This window comes from Osmerus eperlanus, chromosome 10 (genome assembly GCF_963692335.1).
Source record: "Osmerus eperlanus chromosome 10, fOsmEpe2.1, whole genome shotgun sequence".
Classification (NCBI taxonomy): domain Eukaryota; kingdom Metazoa; phylum Chordata; class Actinopteri; order Osmeriformes; family Osmeridae; genus Osmerus; species Osmerus eperlanus.
The window spans coordinates 13,773,167-13,797,063 of record NC_085027.1 but is presented as its reverse complement, the minus strand read 5'-3'; the positions used below and the strand labels follow the sequence as shown (position 1 = coordinate 13,797,063).

General features: G+C 45.7%; 1 protein-coding gene across 1 annotated transcript in view; it reads left to right on the top strand.

The window, feature by feature from the left end:
* Positions 1–23,897, top strand: part of cdh11 (cadherin 11, type 2, OB-cadherin (osteoblast)) — a 45,017-nt gene that overhangs the window by 17,564 nt on the left and 3,556 nt on the right. The window contains 16 exon segments of the mRNA XM_062470962.1: positions 11,174–11,650; positions 12,545–12,839; positions 13,867–13,986; positions 14,967–15,041; positions 15,044–15,133; positions 17,425–17,463; positions 17,466–17,506; positions 17,509–17,613; positions 20,613–20,658; positions 20,661–20,760; positions 20,762–20,808; positions 20,811–20,862; positions 21,085–21,221; positions 21,993–22,042; positions 22,044–22,115; positions 22,343–22,460. Of these exon segments, the coding sequence (XP_062326946.1) occupies positions 11,399–11,650; positions 12,545–12,839; positions 13,867–13,986; positions 14,967–15,041; positions 15,044–15,133; positions 17,425–17,463; positions 17,466–17,506; positions 17,509–17,613; positions 20,613–20,658; positions 20,661–20,760; positions 20,762–20,808; positions 20,811–20,862; positions 21,085–21,221; positions 21,993–22,042; positions 22,044–22,115; positions 22,343–22,460 (1,639 nt within the window). The 5' untranslated portion in view covers positions 11,174–11,398.

Genomic DNA, 23,897 nt, shown 5'->3' with positions numbered 1-23,897 from the left:
GCCTGCAAATTGCCTGTGACACCCTGTACCCTGATAGCTGTTCAGAAGTAAGAGTTCAGAGTTAGTTCACACTGCATGCAGAATTGCACATGGCCTTTGGACATTTTATCTATTTTTGGTTTCTATTTCTGTCTACCTATTAAGCAGTTTCCCTGTGTCCATGTGTCCCTGTCTGTCTCTCATTTCTCTTGCTCTGTCTTGTTCTCTTTTTCTGTGCCTTTCTTTTTTAGTCATTTAGCAGATGCTCTTATCCAGAGCGTCTTCATCCACCTCTCTCTCTCTTTCTCTTTCTCTTCTCTCTCTCTCTCTCTCTCTCTCTCTCTCTCTCTCTCTCTCTCTCTCTCTCTCTCTCTCTCTCTCTCTCTCTCTCTCTCTCTCTTTCTCTCCTATAATTCAACTTTATAAACCTGGCTTTCCTGAGGACATTGAGCATAATCAGTGATTAAACTACATATTGTATTCCCTTGAAAAGTTAAGTATTTTACCAGATACAATCTAAATGGGCTTAGTTTATCATCCAATCCCAGGACAGCTCTAATGTCAGATGTCAGACTGCCAACAATAATCCTTGAACTACCTCTATGGACACGGAAGGGAAAAAAATACGTATAAAAAGGCTATGCTAACTAGCCATGGGGCTAGCATGCTAATGGCAGCACTGTCAGCAGCTGGCCCATCCTCTCAGCTTCACCCATTGACCCCTGTTCCTAAAGCCAGATCAATCACATCTATGGAGACATTTATTGAGGCCTGGACTCCCTCATATGCAGATGACCTCTTTTGTTACAAGATGTCTTGCTGGAGGGTGGGCATTCAACTCTGCTCTGAACTAGAACAAAAGCGCTTAGCATAGCCTAGCTTAGCTTTACGTTGTAGGGTTTTCATATGGGGATTACGGTTTTTACTCTTGGCTGTGCAGCAGAATGACTCTATTATCCTCTTGCCATGGTAGAATACAGATTGTCTTTCGGATAGTTTTTAGTTCATAACTATAAATAGATAAACAGGCTTTCTTCTGTCTAAAGATCTGTGGTCTGACTGGAGTTGCTAAATCCATCTCCTTGTTGAAAAGGATTTTCTGTGATCTTTACTGTGTCACTGATGTGCTTTATGCCCACCAGTACTATTGATTGTTTGCAGGAGGTTTGATAGAACCAGGGCCCAACAATGACATATCAATAGAAATTGTAGTGGAGGGAAACAGCAAGGTATTCACTCCACTCTGCTAGTTTCACTCTCCAGATGAATCCTACAGATTAGCCTCACTGGTCATGTTATGGTTTCTGTTTCAGTAATTACATTCCTCACTACAATTCATTTTAAGTTTCAAGTTGACTTCAGGACTCGGGCACATTTCAGAACCTGTAATAATCCATCATGTCTATTCAGACTGGACAGGGAGGTCAAACCGAGATATTACGCCTCAGTAGACCGCTGATCGACTCTGCGTCCAGGCCACCTGGAGTCATTACTATTCTGACTGTGTGCCAAAATCAAACCCAAATGTCCCACAAACATGTGTCAGACTGCGGAGGGATACAGCTCAGAGCAATGTCCCCTCTGTTGTCCCAGAGCAGCCTGGAGGGGTGGAGAGAACGAGTTGTGCTGACTCCCTGTGGGCATTCACCCTGCTACACACAATCCCCATTCAGGAATCAAACACAGAGATACAGAAAACAATGTCAAGCCCCTCATTGACCTGAGCTGCCTTCATCAATCTAATTTCTCTGATTGAAGAATTGAAAAAGAGGATTTCCCTTTTCCCTTTGATATCTGTAATTTCTGCAATTTATGTTGAATATCAGAGCCATGTGCACTGAAGCCAAGGCAGATCAGGTCAAATTGAGCCGGGGCTTGAGATACCCTTCGTTTTCTGTCTCCTTTTGTGTTGTTCCTGAAATGGCGGATTGTGTGTTGAGGGTGAATGCCCCTGTCGGGCGTAAGCACCAACTCGTTCTCTAACCCCCAATCCACCACACCCCACCCCACCCTTCCTCCTTTTTCCTTTACTAACATAAAAAAAAGATCAGTATATAGAAAGGCGAAGGGGATAAAGCCATTGCCAAGATAGGGCTCCAGTAATGCAGCATTAAATGTTGGATTAGACCCAGAGAATGTACCTTGCCCTGGGCTGCGGGTCTACTGGAGACAGACCTAATGATAACACCGTATCGCCAGCCTCCGCCTCACAAACCCCTGCCAAAGGTTACTGCTGTCACGGTTTTATTATGTCTCTAATAACCACAGCATACTCTAACAGATACACTGGAGCATAGTGCATGAAGATATTGACAGATAATTGTAATATTTGTGTAGTTTCTTTATGAGTTTAATGATTTGAATACTCTATTGGAATGAATGTTTTTAAGTACATTTTCACCACATAGCACCCCTATAAATATTGCTAGAAACTGGAGAGGAGAAAAGTGTCCTGCTTTTGTTATTGGTTTGTTTGATTCTCCTAGAATAATCTCTTTCATCTCTCTCTGGTTTGCGCTGATAAAACAATCTTTGTGAAACCTGATGGAGATGGAAATCTTTGTCAATATCTCATTTTAAACCAGCAAATTTTCCAGCCGGTGCTCAATCTTCTGAAAATCTTTAGAGAGGCAGGTCGCAACACACCATCGTTCATTTTGTCTCCAATTAGTCCTCACAATCAGGGACGTATGAGAGAGGGGGCTGATGGGTAATTTCCTGACTCCCACTGGCCTGAACTGGATATAATTGACTTTGGAATATGAGTCATTAACCTGCGCCTGTGGAATAGTTGATGTATGGGATTATTATTCACAAATAGACATATCAAGCCCAGACGGAGAGGATATTGCTAATTAATGGTGGTTGGCTTGAACTGCGTGGACCTAGGAAGATTGATAACTACTGGCACCACGTTTTCCCTCCTCCATCTTCCCTTGTTAAGGGCCCCTAGTGGCTGCACTGTTGAGGGTTAGGGCTGCTTTAACCTTATTTTAAAACAGAAATGGGATGCCTGTTTTCCACAGGGCATTTAAACAGGGCAGATGCTATACAGATGACTAGTTAGGTAGCATTTAAGTAATGAACTTACTTCCACTCGTAAATGAGTAAATGTCAAATGTTGATGATGAATGTATGCTTACACTGTATACTTTTTTTTTTTTCGTTTCTAAATTCTTGGTTCAGAAGATACATTGTTGTGGTCTCTTTCTTGGTGTTAACAAGAGGAAATGTGAAGCACTGAAGTGGTCTCTCACTGTGTGCCTTCTCTTTGATTTCTCTTTGCCCATCCTGTTGACATTACTCAATCTCTTCTCTCTCTCGCTCTCTCGCTCTCTCGCTCTCTTTCACTCTTCTCTCTCTCTCTCTCTCTCTCTCTCTCTCTCTCTCTCTCTCTCTCTCTCTCTCTCTCTCTCTCTCTCTCTCTCTCTGTCTCTCTCGCTCATCACCTTGACTTCCTCTGTGTTTGTTTAACAACCATGGAGACTGTTTCAGGTCTGCTGACCTTGCCCACGAAGAAAATCAGTTCACTGGCTATGAAATTGTGAGTTTAGTATATTTGTTTCTTCCCACTGCAGAAAAGGCAGGTTACCAGCTTGAATCATACTGAGCATGTGCATGACTGAACCATTATGGTAGCCAACCACAGGACCTAAGGCATGCACAGCCAATCCTGGACACTCTACTCTCCATCACTGTTGGCCAATGTAATTAACAGAAATGGCAATGACCAAATAGTCAGGGGATGGTAGCTGGAATATTCATACAGGGGTCATTAGATCTAGATCACTTATGTTCAGAGAGAATTGAGCCAAACATTGATCCTCCACTTCCACATTCATTACACTTTTTGGTCTCCTATCTGGTTGTCCCAGGTCCAATCTTGCTTAGCATTCCACACAGATATGCTGAAGGGGGTGGGGTGGTTTGGAAGTGGGGTGGGGATGTTGGGTGGACAGTGCGGGAGAGGGTTTGGGCCAGATTGAATAACTGATGCAGAGTGGCTAAATGTACTGTTTGCCTAACCAATGGATCACAATAATTTCCCCAGAGTCGACGCGTTATTGAAAAAGCCATTCAAAAGAGTCTCTCAATGTGAGATTTTCTTATCACTTTGCCATAAATAGGGTATTATAATGCTGTCAATCATAGCTATTATGTTAGTGTCTAACTTTCAGTAGAATACCTAAATCAGTCGGTGGAAATGATGTGTGAAAACTCTAACAAATCTTAAAATATACTTTTTGTATAAACTGTCTAGTCTGTCTGGACTCCGCCCTTGCTTCATTTTTGGGCTCCATTTTCTAGCCATGGCTTTTGAACAAAGCATTAAACTGAGCCCTAGAGTCTATAGCAGTGTCTCATTTTCCACTTTCCTTCTCGTGTGTCCTCCCCCAGACCAGTGGTTCGGATCTGTGGCCATTCGTCTCCTGTCCCCTAGCTTAAAGAATCCCAACAATTTGATTTTCCCTTTGCCTCAAATCAATTCCAGACACCGCAGTTTCCTGTCCCCCCACCCCCCCAGTTGGATCCTGGGTTTTTCTGAATCTCTAGCTAGCTAATCCCTCCCTCCCCACATTTCCAGGAATGGAAATGGTTGGGGAATTTGGGTCTTTGTTTGGAAACCCGGGCCCGGCTCTCTAGCTCACTTCCACACTCGCTCAAGTGTCTGTCTGTGTGTGTAGCTTAAAAAGAACGCTATTCTGTCACATCCTCTTTTGTGACAAAAATACTTTGAGACTGTGAGTGGCAGACAAAAGGGTTGAGACATGGGTTTTATGAACCTCTCACATTTTAATTATGGTTCAAAGAGCTATAGTGGCTGATTGAATCGCCAAGAAGATGCAGATGTCTTCAATACATGTTCTCTTTTTTAAGTATCTAGTCATTAACATTCTTGGATATACAAACAGAATATTTGGCTTGGCAATTACATTGACATAATAACTGAAGACATAATTATTACATTTCTAGCGTGACAAAAAAAAGAAACCTTGACTAATTTAAGACACCATTGGTTATTCACCTTTCTGGAAATGACATCCTGGTGTGTTCTTGTACTGTAGTCAATTGAGCAATGCTCACTTATAGAAGTATATGTGTGGCTTTATGGCTGAATATGTCACTGCCATATTGTAAATTGAAGTTCAAACTGTTAATGAATGTCTTCAATATGTGCCGTTCCAGATTCCAGTTGCCAACAGCATGGACCAATTCACTCCATTCTCTTCTATTACTATCTGTTAATTGCTGTCTGATTGTCTTTATTGTTTCTTTTCACTGCCTTTTCAGCTGGTTAACTGGTGTAAATTGGTTAGTTGAACTGCTATGCGACAATCTATTGCAATAAATTGAGTGAATTGTCCTTTTTGTGCCATTGACTGTGCTGGTGAATGACATGATCATACGTATTATTATTTCTTACCATATTTCTATAATTACCATGGCATGCCATCTGTTCTATTGTAGATATTAAAGTAACATATATGGTATAGATTCCTGAGGTCAGTGACCTGGACTAAAGCATCTAAGTGTGATGAATGCTCAGGTATGCTCCTCCATGCATAAATAGCCGTATAATGGCCTGTGTGTGTAGATGAATAATGTTAAGGACCAGCAGTATGTAAACAGGAAGAGCTAGATCCTTCTGTGTCATAATTAGTACTTGACTCTGTGTAATGGCTTAAGAGGGATCGGCAATCTCCTACCTCTAGCACCCATTTATCCACACACACACACACAAAACACCACAACACACACACACACACAGACACCTACACACATACTTACGTAATGACCCCATGTCTCCATATTCATAATGAGTGACGGATGCATCCCATTCTATTTGCCTCATCATCCCACCTCCCATATCCTCTTAGTCTGCTTTAGCCAAGTCCACCTCTCCATACACCTCAGTCCACCTCTCCATACACCTCAGTCCACCTCTCCATCTCTGGCATCTCAGAACTCTGACCTTCACATGGTTCAAGGTAACCTAAACGTAGTGCTGAGCCGTGTTTGCCTCAGTAAAGTGATACTCTGTCATAAACCTTTCAACTCCAAGGGCGTGTAAGGCCTCAGCTGAGCCGAGCTCACTACTCGAGCGACCGAAGGAGGGAGAGGAAATGGATGGAGCGAGAGAATGTTACTGTGAAAGAGGGAGCGAGGGAGACAGAGAAAGAGAGTGAGATATGTATGAAGACAGCGACAGAGAGATAGAGAGAGAATGATTCGGCCCAGTGCCATTTGTAAATATCATCGTGTCAGATCGGGTCTTCTCTGATCCTACCGCCTACTTCTCTACACACTCTATCTCTCTTTCCTTCTCCCTCCCTTCATCCTCTCTCTCCTTCCGTCCCTTCCTGACCTCGTGGTCTCATCCCCGCTAACTCTCTCTCTCAACCAATGCAGCAACACTCACAGGAAGTGAAATTCGTACCATTAGCGGCATTTACTGCTGTGTGCACCCATCCTCCCTGCCATACCTGTGGCTGCAGCATCAAATGGATGGATGATGTCATTAGCATATTCATTACCGAGGCTGATCAGAGCGCGAGCATCACTCACCTGTAGATGCTTGGCTCTGCGGCGGAGCGGCTTGAGAGCCAGACAGACGCAGTCTGTTGGTGAAACACCTACACCGATTAGTCTATGTAATTGAATGGCAATTAAGAGTCAGGTTTCGCCCAGTGCGCAAAAATCGTTTGCTTTCCTCTTTTTCCAGCTCCTCTCCTTTCTTGCGCTTTCTCTTTTTTGTTTTCTATTAAAAGGCCACAGGAAGCAGTGTGCAGTAACAAGAAACCAAAAACCACTTTCTCTCCACACAGCTTCAAAAGCTCTCTCCATGTGGCCATATCAAGTAGAAGCATTTCCGCAGGGCTTAACTTCCCTATATCTGCTCCTACAGATCGGAGGCCTCCCCGCCGAGCGCTGCAATGTTGTTCTGAAAGATGTACTACGTGTTTAACGCCACGCGGTTCTTAACAGTAGGCTTACAAATCATCAGCGCTTTGTAGATAACCACCATGTCAACACCTCCAAGGCGGACGCTCGAGTTCCTGTAAGATTTCTTTATTAGCCTCAGGGCAAGTGGTCGAAGATTTCCAGCTGTACAGTATGAGACAGAGTGAATCTAAACCAGAAGCCACAAGGTGTGTTGTGTTGTCTTGCTGGTTGCTGCCTCACCACAAATGTAGCACAAAGAGAAAAAAGGTAGCTTGTTTATTTGAGAGGAGGCAGTGTTCAGCAGGAGAGGGGGAGCAATTACCCGGCAGTGTGAGGAGCAGCATGTACTGAGGGCTCCGAGTGCTGCGCGAGCTTAAAGTCTTCATCACTTGACATGGAAATGCTTCTTTTCCCCTCCTGGTTGCAGCTGTGGTCTTATTCATCTGTTTTTCAATCCAAACAAAGATCTATGTGTGTGTGTGGGGGTGTGTGTGCAATGTGTGTGTGTGTGTTTGTGTGTGTGTTAGAAACTCAATAGAGCACCATCGCCTCTGGTAAAGACCAGAGGTCAGGTGTGGAACAGCAGAGCAGTGCGGTAGAGAAGCAGTTCTCAGAACGCACCTTATTTTTGCATCAAAGCTCCGACTTACAGTAAAGCACGGTGGTCTACCCAGGGCTCAAGGGTACGTTTAACCCTATCTACCAAAGGAACATTTACCATGTTCAAGTTTACTGTAACTATGCGTCAATCGAAAGAGTTGTGTGTTTCTTCAACCCGGTATTTGTTTTTCCTCAATGTTCTATCAGCACGGTTAAAATATAATTCAAACCATCCTTTGTTTGTTGCACCATTGAATACAAATCTAAGGCACAAAGCTAAGCACCAGTCACATATCAGGAATCCATCCGCTCTGTCTATGTCTCTGCCATCCCCTCCAGCTGCAGAGTAAACCCAAAGCCTCTTCCACCCTCCTCCAGCACCTCAGTAAGTGCTTCAAAGCCGGTCACGAAGCAGGAAGAGGCTACAGCACACTGAAAATTAATTCCAAAGCTGCGGCTGCTGTTGCTAGTCCATCTGTATCGCTTTACCAAAGCTACTCTCTCTCTCTCTCTCTCTCTCTCTCTCTCTCTCTCTCTCTCTCTCTCTCTCTCTCTCTCTCTCTCTCTCTCTCTCTCTCTCTCTCTCTCTCTCTCTCTCTCTCTCTCTCTCACTGTGATAACATGCTAAGTCACACAATAACTAAACATGCTCACCCACACACACACACGCAAACACACACACACCAAAACACACATACACTTGCACAAGTACAGACAAACACACGCATACACACATACACTTGCACAGTGAGAAAACAGTCGACAGGGCCTACAGGGTTCTGGGAGACAGGGGCATACATCAAATCTACTCAGACATGAATCACCTTTATTGCTCTAGACCTGCTCCAACCAGACGTATGTGACTGGACTTTGAGAGAGCGAGCGAGAGAGCGAGAGAGAGAGAGAGCGAGAGAGATGAGAAAACAGTAGGTGTATCCAAAGCGTTGAAGACCCCTTTTTTAGTGATCCAATGTTTTTACGTTTGCGTATTTTAAAGGGAATCAGTGAAGCTGAGACCCGTGACCATGGAAAGATGAAGCTGCAGATTTCTAAGCTGCAGTTTTACAAAGTGTAGGCGACCAAAGTGCTCCGATTGACTCTGTTTTGGTTCAAAGATGATCCCTCTTGATAACCGCGTGGGACAAACGGCTCTTCCTGCTGATGACCTGCGCTAGAGGAAACACGTCTTCCTCGCACGATAAAACCCAAACCAGCCTCCGTCAGAGAGCACAGACGAGCTTTCCTGACATCCGCCCAGCTGGCTGCTTCACGCTCCCCCTCTCTCGCTTTGACAGAGCTTTGTTGTGGTTTGATTCAAGAGGTTGTCTTTACAGTATCATTCTACTTAGGCCACAGTGCCTAAAGCGATGGCTCGTCGACTGATTTTCTGCTTTCCCTGTAAATGCTGTTAACACAGTGTTCCACCTTAGTCCCTCCCTCCCAGTGTTGCTCCATACAGATGCATCTTGAGTACATAGTCGTCCACCCACCACCACCATGCTTTGTGACTCACAGCATCACTGTACCACTGTACAAGAGAATACTGGTGAGGTTGGAGGTGAAGTCTGTCTGCTTAAACTAACACACATAATAGGAACGGAGACCAGACACAGGCACATTTAGATTGATCCTGAGTACCTGGGACAGGCTCTAGTCTATGTTGACAAGTTGGGGTTAACTTGTTTCTAGTTTTTCAAATGTTTTACCAGCTGAACTTGGTATGGAGGAGGCTGGGCTATTCAGGGGTAAGCTGATGTTGTTCAGAACATTGATTTTGTCTTGGTATCACAATCTTCACAACATCCACTTACCCCTTACAACCGTCCCCAATACTGTGCCTTTTTCACAGATTTGTTTTCACCACAAGAGTATTAGTCAACTTGTAAGTCAAGTTGGTGAATCCTTATACTGCAATATCAAAGAGAAGTACCCAGAAATCCGTATGTCAGGGAAGGCATTTCATCATCAAACAAATCTAAGCTTTATGTCTATGATGTCTATGAATCGAGGACTGGAATCCCAGCCATACCTGGCCTTTGACACACATAAATGCATTTTGGAAATCAAATTATCAACTCATAAGAAGTACAGGTACGCAAGCCTGGCAAATAGCTAGAAAGGTCAAGCCGATTTCCTATTTAATCCATCAAAAGGCAGAGAATAAATGGACCCATGTAATCCTTCCTTTTATGACCTGCACTATTTAGCCATATTGGGTTGCTGTCTGAGCATACATGTGAACGTGGGAAGTGTGAGACATGGTACTCTAAACTGGATGTGCCTGGAGATGACTGATGTGATGAGATTGGGATGACAGGGATGCAGCGGGACTTTAACACCATTTTACACACCTGTTAAACGGCCAAGTAATCACACACCCCCAAAAATAGTTTTGCATTTACATTTTGCCGTTGGTATCACTATCCAACATTTACATCTTTATTGGCCATTTTCATGCCTGCATGGAAGAAATGGAATCCCTTCCATGCAGCACATCACAGAAGTGAGTGCTGAGGCTTGCTTGACATTTTGCTGCCCAGTCAATACGGGAGAAAAAGCATGAAATGTCTTCTTTTCCTCGCAAGTGGACGGCCAATTTACAACCTAGACAGTTGGAGGCATGAAGCGCTATCAGCCGTTCATTATGGGCACTGACAGGAGGGAGGCCCGCTCAGAGTTAGAGCACCCATTCCTCTACTTCACTGCTGGATGCACTTTATTTGGCCCTTATTTATGAGTTCTCACACACAAGCTCAGGATTAGTTTTATTTTTTCTCTCTCAATCCCACCCACCGTCTTCTCCCCCCCCCCCCCCCAAGCTGGATGGGTGTTTAGATGGTTTCTGAGGGAGAGAGATACTAAGACCGACAGAGAGAGTGAAAGAGCAATATATAGAGATAGAAGACAGGCAGACAGAGAGATGGGCCTTATCCAGGATGTGTTAAAGCTTAATCGGGGTGGTGGTTTCGGGGGGCTAGTGGAAGCTGAAGGTTGTTAGCGGCTCAGTGGATGAGAAAATCCCCCCAAGGCCTATTTGTTCCCCTGTCTGTCCATGGCCGACCAAGCAGGAAGTGATGAAAGCCAATCACACAACTGGCAGCAACATTTCATCATCTGGTTAATTGTGGGATTTGCACCGTCACATCATTCCCAGGTGATCAGACCTGCTAACTTATCTCTCTGGATTCGGCCAGCATTGAAAGGGGATAGGCTGAAGAGAACCGTCTGCTATCTTTTTTTGATCTCTTTCTGCATGTTGTTGGCCTTTAGTTTGTGGTCAGCAAAGGAGAAATACACACTTCATCTTGAATTGTAGTCCCGTGGTCCTGTTGAGCTGTTTCTCTATGTTCGTCTGTAATGGAATATTATGACACACTAAATAGGAAGCTATTTAAATGGAGAACAACCATTGGGTTGAAGTCTAATTTAATAAACTCTAATGAGTTTACAGACCCTGCCAATTAATTAGAACACTATGCAGATGGTCTGAAACAAATTAATATTTTTTCAGTTTGTAGGACTAGGAGTCAAAATTAAATCGAATAAAAAAATGTGTCATGTCATGACATCGCCCTGTTAACTACACCCCACAATTTTGCTGTTGTTGTTGTCTGGGATTAACAATGTGTGTCTTTTCTGTTGGTTTCAGGAGCTGTTTTCTTCGGAGTGGAAGGAAGAGAGAACAAGAGAAGGAGGTTGTGATGAGTGACAACAGAAACCAAATCATCTGGTGGTGAGGATTCGCTGTTCAAAAAACGGACAAGCGAGCGAAAGAACGAGCAAGCAAAGTGTTCGGTAAAGAACCCAGGATCCTCTCCAGGGGATTCCACTCGGAAGAGGAAGAGTGACGAGTGCCAGTTGGTCAGTCAGCAGGATGTGGGAGGGACAGGCACTGCGGGTGTTCCTGTTGTGCCTGGGCGGGGCGCTGCTGTGCAGCTTCGCCACTGAAGCGAGCTCCGCCCCCCGGGAACGCGAGCACAGCCACAGACGGAGGCTGTCGCTCCACAGACACAGAGAGAGGGGCAAGGAGGGCCAGGTGCTTCACCGCTCCAAGAGAGGCTGGGTGTGGAACCAGTTTTTTGTCATTGAAGAGTACACTGGACCTGACCCTGTACTCGTAGGCAGGGTAAGGATTTGTTTTGTTTGCCACTGTGTTTGGTTGAGTGAAACTGTTTTCGATACATGCAACGCTATCCCCATTAAGGGATTGGAATTAGAGATAGGTAAATTGATTGTTGACTGATTGATGCTGAAACGATCCCTGTAGGGCCTTTCCAAAATTACAACAAAATCTTTCTCCACTGCCCCTCTCTCCCAACTTTTGCTCATTCTAAATCCCCCTCCCTCTCCCCCTCTCTTTTCCTCTCCTCCCCCCTCTGCCCTCCGCCTATCGTCGCTGCTCTCAGCCTCTCCTCTTCCAGTTTCTCTCTCTTCCTTTTCTCATCCATTCCTCGATAACCTTATCTTTGTTCTCTTCCACCTCCATTGACCGCTAAGTCCAAAGTCGCAAACTTTTCATTACTACCAGTCCCTCATATATCCTCCATGTGTTACACAAAAGCAATCAGTGACCCTCTTGATTAAATGTTATAAATTGGATTTCCCTCTTAATAACAAAGATTCCCCCCAAAGTCTTTGACATCAGGGAACAGGGCATTTCACAGGACCACAGAAATGATGATTATCAATAGGGACCAGAACTTGCCTTGCTAATTCGTCCAGGCTATAGATCGGCTCATGTTCTTATTATTGGCCTGGAAAAAATCCTGGGTCAAGATGGCCATTTTTATCACACTCTAAAGGTCACCATATGAGTGATGATATTAATCAGCAAACAACCTTTTCCATGCTGCGCATGTTTCCCTCAACAGTATCTCATGAAAAGTGTACAATATTATAGCACTGCAACCTGCTGGACAGTATATCATATCATCTATCTTCCAATCCACAATGAGGACAACCAGTCATACCGAATCGATCAATGAACACCTGAATCACCTTTGTGTCCTTGTGCTTCCAGCTCCACTCGGACGTGGACTCGGGGAAAGGCAACATCAAATACATCCTCTCAGGCGAGGGAGCAGGCACCATTTTTGTCATCGATGACAAGACAGGCAACATTCACGCCACCAAGACCCTGGATCGGGAAGAGCAAGCCCAGTACACTCTGACGGCCCAGGCTGTGGACCGCGACACCAACAAGCCCCTGGAGCCCCCCTCCGAGTTCATCGTCAAGGTCCAGGACATCAACGACAACCCCCCAGAGTTCCTCCACGGACCCTACTACGCCAGGGTGCCTGAGATGTCCAACGTCGGTGAGTGCAGGGCAGGGAAGGCCTGGGTTCGCTATGCCCTCAGACGCTTAGCATCAGTTAGCTAAGTGTCTGTATCTTTCCAAGCCCGTCCTCATCTGTGAATTGGTTCCTCGGTGGAACTGATCAATGACCACAGCGACCCTGAATAATGAAAACACACATTTCCTCTCGCCAGCAATAGTAAAGTTGAAGCTATTGATTTCCATTCTAATTAGTCATTGCTGTTCTCTTCAGTACTTCAGAAGAGTCATATTTTTGAGTGATCATGGGAACTGCTCATGCCATTGATTGAGGTAAAGTGTGAGCTTGTTCCCCATGAATTATTAAAAATGACAGATATCTGACTCTCAGGAGTCCAGGCGGAAGTGTTGCTGTCTTGCTAATGCTGCTGCTGCTGCTGTTGTTGCTTTGCTTTTTTTGATTTGCGTTGCCGAATGTGTGTGTGTCTGTGTGTGTGTGTTGTATGTGTATACGTGTGGTTGTTTGTTTGTGTGCTGTGTACGTGTGTTTCTTTGTTTGAGTGTTGTGCAACACTGTAATACATCATCCTTAATGCTGCCCAGACAGTGATGATATGTTATCCTGAGATTTCACCGACTGACAGCCTGAATAGGGCTTCTGCCTAGATACTGGTCCAGACTAGACCCTAATGCACTCAGAGACCATGGTCCATGAGGCCTGGTTCCTCTGTGATAGTGTGGTGAACTAGCGAGGCTTTCTGTAATTTGCATACATCGTTAGGTTATCTGCAGGTTGCTTCAGGAAGATGACCTTAACTGAACACGCTACTCATTATGAATTGAAGGTTAGATTCACAGTTTTTTTTCACAGAAAAAATACTCAGCAGAATATAGCTACTGTAGTCACTACTGGACTATAGGATCAGTTCAAACTAAAAGTCAAAATAAAATCCGATATAAAAAGATTTTCTTTCCCAACTGGTATTGATAAATCTGAATGTGGAATCTTGAGATCTCTTGTCAAATCTTGTCTCAGCGTCTGGCTCATGCCTCTCGTCCTCCCCCAGGTACGTCTGTGATGCAGGTGACAGCCACAGACGCCGATGACCCCACCTATGGCAACAGTGCCAGGCTGGTGTACAGCATCCTTCAGGGGCAGCCCTACTTCTCAGTGGAACCTCAGACCGGTAAGTGACATAAGAATAGGACTAACTAATAACCACGTATCTCGGTCTATCTACCCACGGTGGCTTTCCCTGTGTTCTGGGCTGCAGTGCTGCTAGGGAGGTTTAGTCTGGGCCAGCCCTGCAGTGCCATGGCGTATGTCCAAGGCAGAGTCTGTGTGTACCTGGCCTCTGCCAAGCAGACGTGACTCACCGCCAGATCAGAGGCAATATCCTGGTTCAACACAGTGCATCATGGGAACCCGAGCATCGACAGCCAAAGACAGAACAGAGAGAACGGGAGGAGAGAGATTGAGAGAGTCTGAGTAGGAGAGAGTGAAAATCCTACTCATAAACCAAAGCTGGATATTTGACTGGATCCTGTCCAATGCTTACATTTCTAATTTGATTTGAGCTTATCTGCGTTTCATGCACAAGCGCAGCTAAATATCACAGGAGAACCTCTCTCCTTGTCATATTCTCATGCGATGCTAACACTGCCAGTTAGCTTGCAGAAAAAGAGGGGTGGGAATCAAGGATTCAAAAAGAGAGGGAGAGAGAGAGAAGAGAACAAGCACTTCACATTTTCACAAGCTTGGATGTTTTTTTTCTGATCAGTGTTAGCTTGGTGTTAGCATGCCCCCCCCCCCCCCCCCCCCCCCGGACTCCCCTCTCTCTAACTGTGGTTAATTAGCTGGTGCGTTGATGGACAGCGACATGGCATCTGTCACTGTGGGTTTCCACATGGGCTTGATGTCCCCTAATGCCTTGCTTCCCCCTCTGGGCGTGTATGTTGGGCTGAAAATGTTAATAACGGCAGGAATTTATGTCATTTCAAGTTTATCTGTTCATCAGTGGACAATGTCGTAACAGTATAATTTTTTTCTCTCACTAGTAATAGATGGCTCAGGGCATATTCAAAGGAAACCCAGTCTGTTTGTATACATTTGAGACGTCTTGTGATGTTTCCTGTAATGTATGGCATCTTATTTTTTTTCCTGCAGGTATAATCAGAACTGCTCTGCCTAGCATGGACCGCGAGGCACGTCAGGAGTACGATGTGGTCATCCAGGCCAAGGACATGGGGGTCACATGGGGGGACTGTCAGGGACCACCGAGGTCAAGATCACCCTGACAGACGTGAACGATAACCCACCCAAGTTCCCCCAGAGTGAGTCAGACTTCCTGCCTTCTCCCTCTTTTTAATTTCTCTCTGTTGTCTCTTCCTTACATGTCAGGTTTGATGGCATGGCCCCCCTCACTCCCTCTTGCTTCTTTTCTCCCTCTCTCTCTCTCTCTCTCTCTCTCTCCTCTCTCTCTCTCTCTCTCTCTCTCTCTCTCTCTCTCTCTCTCTCTCTCTCTCTCTCTCTCTCTCTCTCTCTCTCTCTCTCTCTCTCTCTCTCTCTCCCTCTTTTCATATATATATATATATATATATATATATATATATATATATGATTCTCTCTTTGTCTCTCTCCCTCTCTCTCTCTCTCTCTCTCTCTCTCTCTCTCTCTCTCTCTCTCTCTCTCTTCTCTCTCTCTCTCTCTCTCTCTCTCTCTCTCTCTCTCTCTCTCTCTCTCTCTCTCTCTCTCTCCCTCTTTCTATATACATATATATATAATTCTCTCTTTGTCTCTCTCCCTCTCTCTCTCTCCCTCTCTCCCACTCACTCTCTCGCTTTATCTTTGACTTTCACCACCTCTGTCTGTCCTTCTCTTTCTTCTCAATCTGTACCTTCAACCGTGATCCTGGTCTCGTGTCAGCGTGGTGTGTGCTGTGTTCTTCCTGCGGGGACAGCTCTGCTTTTAGCTAGTCTAGCACCCCTCCCCCCATCCCACCCACCCCAGCAGCCACCCCGACTCCTCTAGCCCCCAGCGCTGCAACAACATTGACTTGTCAAATAGGCAAGGCAGATTCTCCCCGGAGACCGTGTAAATTATGCTTAAACAGGAGGTAGAAACTAAATTAAAGCAGTAAAATTGTTTAATAATTATATCTGTGTATATATAGCTACATAGATATAGATATATCATATACATATACGGATATTATCTTAAATCTTAATTTTTAAAACGATTTTACTGCACTCGTGGGAGATGTAGTGACAGCCAATCTTGTGAGCGATAAAAAGTTGTGAAATATTTACAGTGTTTGTGTCGGTATTTGAGAGTGAGAAAGGAGAGAGGGGGAGAGAAGGAAAGAGAGAGATGGTGTGGGAATCAGAGGCAGAGTTGTGCAGCTCTAAACAGCAAGCTAAGCACATAGATTTTATCCTTCTCGTGTAGTGGAAATGGCCCACATCAATTCTCCCCGTTTCTCCTAGTGTGTGGAGGCGAGGAGAGGCAAAGGCCTTATCCTTCAGAGTCCCATGCAGTTTTTTTTCCCCTGCTTTCAGCAGAAAGCCTTCTGGCTGCAGTTCAGCAGCCCTGGTGCACTGGTGCACTTGGAGGGAAAATAGGACATTCAAGTATTAGAGGTACACTATAGTCATTGGTCGAGTAAGGGTCATCTGAGAAACTTTGACTTCAACTTAGTTTCATTCTGATAGCACATTGAAGTACTCAAGTAAGGAGGAGTATGAATAAGGAAATTGTTCATTTCATAATGTCATCATCTTTTTGAAGTGACAACCTCCCACTTGAATAGGAACTTGAACATAAACCTGGTGGTCATAGACTCAGACACTGGGAAGATCTGTATTTCTACCGATACGGTGGTGTACACTACATTGTGGATTCTGATGAAAGTACCAGCTCTTTTACAAGGTTAGCTCTCTGTTAAAGGCCTCATTTCCCTGTCAGGTTTTATTTTTAGTTCAGTTGAAGCTTTTGGCCCTTATACTTAAAAGGAAGAGCAGACTGGTAGGAAACCATATGCACAGCTAGCGCTTTGCTCCAACCACAGGCAGGTATCAGCACCCCTGCAGCCACAATCATGCAAGCATGGTTGCGTGCACACACCCACACAATAATTGACACACCCACACATACGCTCACATACAGTACATGTTGACACACACAGGCACACATTCAGTCAGCAAATACAGGCATATACAAACGCATTCGGGTTCACACTGTTGAAGTAAATTGGCCTTTTTGTGAAGGCCCACAGGTGCTCGCTCCTCACAGGAACTGTTGCAAAGCTTTCTCGGCAAGAGAGTATAATTACGCCATTCTTTACAAATCAATATTTTTAGGACGTTAGGGTTAGAATCTTTAACACTGAATGAACAGTTGAGCTTTGTCAAGCTGTAGGATATGTAATATAGGAAGTTGTGTTCTCCACAAACAGTATCATAAACCTAAAACCCTGATGTTTTCATGGAGGATGTTGTTGTCCAGTGATTCTGGTCCCTCCTCTCTCAAATCCTCCCCCTTTAATTCAGCCCCACAGTATTAACCAGTAACACTTACCTGGATAGGATTAAGGCTGACTAACGATAAGTGACGTTTTTGTCTTCAGGTGTGTACACCATGTCTGTGTCCGAGGACAAGGTCCCAGGGAAGAGGTGGGCCGTCTGAAAGCCAAGGACCCCGACCTGGGGAGGAGAACGGCCTGGTGACCTACCGCCTGGTGGAGGGCGACGGCATGAGTGTGTTCGATATCTCCACTGATTCACAGAGCCGCGAGGGAGTGATCAAGCTGAAAAAGGTGAAGAAAGGGAGGGAGGGAGGCTGTGTGGGAGAAGGTGTGAGGACGAGGTCATCTGCCTTCAAGTTCCTTCCTGCCTTCACGGTGTAGGCACTGTCTGAGGTGTGCTACATTACTGGGAGGGGAAGCTCACCCAGTGTTGTTCTTTTGGATGTGTGGTTCATTGGAACACAGGCATGTGTTTGATTGTGGAGGGATTGCGGGTGTATCACGTGTGCAAAACTGCATGTATTCACTGAAAGACAGCGTAAGGAATAACATAAAACATAACATAACTAGACAGATGTGTGTGTGGGTGTGACTGCAGCCGAGCAATAGAGTGAGAGAGAGGACAGATACAGTGGAATGGTGGAGAGAAGAGAAAGAAGAAGCTAGGAGAGGAGAAAAGAAGAGGAGGATAGAGGAGAGGAGTACAGGGAAGAGGATAGATGAGAGAGGAAAGGAGAGTGATTTTTCACTGTTCCGCTCTGTGATTGCGATGACACTGCCTCAGTTTCTTATTATGTCTGGGATGAGCATTGACTTTCATGGCTGGCTCTCTGGGCAAGGGAGCTCATCTCTGCACTGTGACTGTGGGCCAGCTTCGAGTGGCCCTGCTCTGCTGACACACACACTCTCTCTCTCTCTCTCTCTCTCTCTCTCTTCTCCTCTCTCTCTCTCTCTCTCTCTCTCTCTCATCGCTCTCGCTCTCTCTCTCTCTCTCTCTCCTCTCATTCGCATCTCTCTCTCTCTCTCTTCTCTCTCTCTCTCTCTCTCTCTCTCTCTCTCTCTCTCTCTGCTCACATATTCAAGCTGTTCTGCTGTGGCTGGCTGTGCTCCAGGCCTGAGATTATGCCTACATTCACTGACCTAGGCAGGTCAACCTTGCAGAGCAGTACACTCTGCCACCTCTGGGGGTTCTCTGCCGTGATGATGACTAGACCACGAGCTGCTTGACAGTCTGCCACAGCTGCAATGTATCACTATTCATTTAAGATGGGTAATTTGGACGTCACACCTCACTGTGTGTGCGTGTGTGTGTGTGTGTGTAATTTGTCAGTGTGTGTATTTTCTGTGTGCGTGTGCGTGTTATCACGGGTAAGGGTAGTTACTTGAATACTGTGTTGCCCAATGAATCATGACCGAGGATTATGCCAGGTAAGCCAGAACAGCGGCCATTGAAATGCGTCAAATGTCCGTGTAAACATCGTCCTCCCTGGTCTCGCGTATCCACGGGGATCAGGCAGGCGGCTGAGCTCATCTCACAACTCATTTCCATAACAGAGCCACAACAATCACAATAAGTGTTACCAATGCAGGGTAATGGAAACCGTGGCTTGGGAAAGGTGAAGAATTGAATCAGAGGGAAATTATAGTTTGACGCAAGGGTGAGAGCACGGGGGTGATTAAAGTGTGTCTGTGTGTGTATACGGGGGGTGGCGGGTGGGGTGGGGGGTAATTGTTCTCAGTGTTCGGTGCTGTCAAACACCAGCACCCCACATGAGCCTTTCCCATCTGAGGGAAGCCTGTGTGAGAAGGCTGAATGGGTATAGGGGGTGGGGGGCAGGTGGTGGAGGGAGGGAGGGAGAAAGCCAGACAATAGAACTTGCCGGCAACAATCAGTTTGATGCAACACTGCTCCACTCAATAACATAATGCCTGCTGATACACCTCTTGGGAAATCATCACCTTTGGCTCTTCAAAGCATGTACAACATTAAAGTCGAAATTACTGACGGAATAGCCAGGGTTTTAATCAACTATTCTGTTTCAACTGCAGGCTAACGGTGCATGCTGAATATTAAGGAGAGGCCCAGCATTATTGTGAATATTATCTACCACTGATTAGTTTCAGCTAGCAAATGATTAAGTGCCAAAAAAGAAAGGGGTGTGCGAGAGAGAAAGAGAGAGAGACATAGAGAGAGAGATAAAGAGAGTTGTGACAAAAAAGGAGAGAAAGGGGGAAACACGTGACAGGGAGAAGGAAGACAAAGCGAGGCTGAATGGGAGAGAGAGAGAGAGAGAGAGAGAGAGAGAGAGAGAGAGAGAGAGAGAGAGAGAGAGAGAAGGTGCGGGGGGAGGGAGGGACGTTGTCAGGAGACAGTAGGATCCAACCTGTTAGAGGAAATAACTGGGTCATGCTTGTTTCCACTGTTGGCAGCTTAATTAAAGAAATGCAGAACAGAAAACTGAAGGAAGAAAAACAGACCTAGGAAAGCAACTGGAAATCAATCACAAGACAGACAGCTTGCCTGTGTATGTGTGTACATTGCTCTACGTGTGCTAGGACGTCGGTGTATTCTATGGATGTACTGCATGTGTGTTTGTGATATTGCGTGTCTGTGTAGTATGTCCTTCAAGTCACAAAGTGTTCAAAGCCTTTCGGTCGCAATGACGACTGGAGTCTGAGGCATAGTCGTCCAGAAGAAAGACAGATGGAGAGGATAGGAGGGGCGGGGCCAGGAGGGGTGGGGTCAGAGATGACATTGGTCCCCTCTGGACCCTCCGGCCGGGTCAGGACTGCGTGTGTGTCCGCTGTATGTGGCAATATTGTCTATCAGATTAAATGTGTGATTTTGGTACAACTGAATACGCTTGTGATGGCTAGGAGGATGAATGGAAGGAGTTAATAAAGGATGGTCTGAGAAGAACTCAACTAAACAAGCCTTGGTGGCATGTCCTTCTTCCGTTGACCGTGCACAGGGTGTTCTCTATGCTGTCGCAACAGCGCCCTCTAGCATCTCACTGTTATACAGGCGAACAGGCTTTGTGATGCAACAGCACAGAGGGGAGGAACATTTTTTATGATCCGAAATCCAATTTCCTTGCTATGAGTTAGTGTTGTACACCAACTAATTAAACGGGTTCTCAATCCCACTGTCTTGATTTGGCAAGTCAGTATTCATTCATGCATTTATGGAGAGGATGGTCATCCATTGAATGGCTCATTTCCCGATCGATACCCCTGGTGTAACCCCACCCTCCTCCCACACTTTCCTCTTGCTCTCTCTTCCTTGGCAGCCGGTGGACTTTGAATCGAAGAGGGCATACACACTGAGAGTGGAGGCATCAACACACACCTTGACCCTCGCTTCATAGCCTGGGGTCCCTACAAGGACAGCGCGACCGTAAAGGTTGCGGTGGAAGATGCAGATGAGCCTCCCGTGTCATGGCGCCAACTACAGCTTTGAGGTGGAGGAGAACGCGCCGGAAGGCACTGCGTGGGCCGCGTGCACGCCAAGGACACGGATGTAGCAAACAACCCCGTCAGGTACGCGAGCAGCAACAGGAATGCTTTTATTGTCAATCAGATGTAGATCAAATCAACCGTATTCCCTATGTAAATATATTGCAGGACAAAAACTAATTAACGATTAACTGTGATTGCTCCAAAATGCTTTGGTGTACAACTCAGGCAATGCTTTGACAAGCTGCTCAATATTTAAATCAATTATTGAATTAATAAGGCCATTTTGTTCACAATTGTTCACAGATACATGATTCCTCGCTACACGGATGTGGAACAGTTCTTTAGTATCAGTCCGGAAGACGGTATGATTCGGACCACCAGACCGCTGGACCGGGAAAACCAGGCCTGGCACAACATCTCTGTCAGCGCCACAGAGATCGGTAGGCCTTCACCCACTGACCAAACAAACCGACAACACAAAACTATAGATGGTACACACTGGGTTGACTATCAGCAAACATTAGGAGTAAAACATCAGAGTATGTGTCGGAGCTAGGTTCAGTGGACACTTAGTTTGAACACTCTAGTCATGGTGAGTTGAGCATCTACAAAGCACACATGGGGGACTAACTAAATCAAGCTTTGGTGAAATGAAAGGCCTGGGTTTTGAATAGCTGAGAGGCCAGGGTTGGGCGTCTAGCCACTGTGTCCCAGCCTGGGGCTCCACCCTAGGGTTCTGTGGGCCAGCAGACGCCAGCCTGCCAGATGTTTCCAGAAGCGATGACCACAGAGAGGCCCTCCGAGGAGAATAATTACTAGTTCCAAACAGCTTTGAGATTGCAGCTATGTCTTTCTTTGTCTAAATGACTCCATAGTTTGTGGGTTTTTTAAGTGTATGTGGACACAGTAAAATTCCAGGGCTGTTATGTGAAAATCAATTCATGCATTGAAAACAAAATGAATGTCAGGAAAAGAGATCAAACCGTTCTGTTGTAATATTCATGATGTTTTCTGTGCAGTCAACAGGTCTGGGTTGTTTGGCATTCCAATCACACACAGCTCAACCACTGTCTCCATTTTTGTCTCCTTTTACTTTCACCATTTTTCAACTGTATACAAGTCATAAACCTCGACGTGTAGGCGCCAATAATCTTCAAAAGCTAATGTGTTTGTTTCTTTATGGTCATTTTTATGTTTGTTGGCGTACCCAGGCGGACATCACCAAGATACCAAAGTCCGTGTCAACATCAAAGTCAAAGACGGTAAACGACAACGTCCCTGAGTTTGCCACCCAGAATGAGGTCCTGGTGTGTGAGAACGTCACTCCGGGCAAAGTAAGTGTCACCTCGACATACACATTCACAAGCCTCCAGTGAAACATGAACATTTCTCAGGACTTTGAAAACCGTATACTTCGATTTTCGGTACCATATTAGTGTGTTGCATACGGCAGATGGACCGAAATGTGTGAATGTGCACGTTTGCCCGTGTGAGTGAGAGAGTAGAAATTCACATGGTGGTGAGAGTGTCTGTGTAACCAGGTGTGTTATCTGCTCTGTAGCTGATTGAGACAGTGAGTGCGGTGGACAAGGATGAGATGGCTCACAGGCAACACTTTCACTTCAGCCTTGCTCCAGAGGCTGTCAATAACCACAACTTCTCCCTCAAAGACAACAGAGGTGGGTTTCCTTCCCCGCACACATAAACACAAACACACAGCAAGGCAATCTTTCACCACACCATGTACATCCTATTCGTCAACGGGATAAAAGCACACATTCTTTGTAACTTCCATCCCATCTCTGCAAGGGACAGGGGGATGGGGAAAAAACACCTGGTGTCAGTACAGTGACAAGTACTACTTCAGTCAGGGGATCAAATGCCTGCTAGGTTTCAGTCCTAACAGATGCTGGTTTGATCCCATGAGTCTACAGGAGCCAGGGTATATCACCTGGGTTTCTTCTCCCCACATCAAACCCGTTCTCTTCACTTCAGATCCAGATGGGCTTTTTTTACCCACTTGAGCATGTAATATAATCTAGCAGGTGTCTGTAGACATGATCTGACGTTTCATCTGAGGCTTGCACAAACACACACATACAAACAGACACATGATACTGTGCAAACACACACGCGCGCGTGCGCACATACTCCCGTCGCCTCTTCCCCTATTCATTAGGCTGGTGTGTCTCTTTGGCCTCACAGCCTCTCCGTCTGTGTCGGAGCCTGTTGGATCAGTTTTCAGGCTGGTGATTTCATTAGTCGCAACTATTGCTATCCCACGGTGCAATTAGGTAGAGGGTGAGGGGAAGTAGAATGAGATGACACTGCAGCAGAGACCGAATGAGAGGGAGAGAGAGAGAGAGAGAGAGAGAGAGAGAGAGAGAGAGAGAGAGAGAGAGAGAGAGAGAGAGAGAGAGGGAGAGAGAGAGAGAGAGAGGAGAGAGAGAGAGAGAGAGAGAGAGAGAGAGAGAGAGAGAGAGAGAGAGAGAGAGAAAAGAAAGGGGAGAGTTCCTCCACTCTCCGTCTGGGGCCTCCGGTGCGGATGAGAAGATGACTCTCCATCTGTCCAGCGACCACTTCTCTGTCCCAAACACACACTCACACACTAATGCTCACTCTGGCAGTGGGTCTGCTGGCTGGTTGGGAAGCACCTGTTGTATATATATATATATATATATATATATATATACTCCAATGGGATGGTGTGATGTCAAGTGAGCGAGCAGGTTCAATATACGGTACCCTTTACCTCTCATGTAGTTGCGTTAGAGGTTTGGACAGAGAGCTGTAGAATGCCTCTCTGGGTTCAGAGTTCACTTGAGGTTTCATAAGGTTTTGGCTGGTGGAGAGGAGGAATTTACCGAGGACTGTGTTCCTGACAGAGCAGAGACACCTTCCAGGGATGAGATACATGTGCTGTCTATCCAGGGAAATGATCCTGAGGTATCTCTCTGTCTGGAGCCCCTTCTCCTTCCCTCCATCATCCCACCATCCTTTGTCCTAGACCCTTAGAGGGAGGGTAACCATGTACACTGGATGGCCATCATCCATCAGCCTTGTTGACAGACTCCTCTACCTCTCCTAATAGCGCGTCATCATAAACAAGGCTCTCT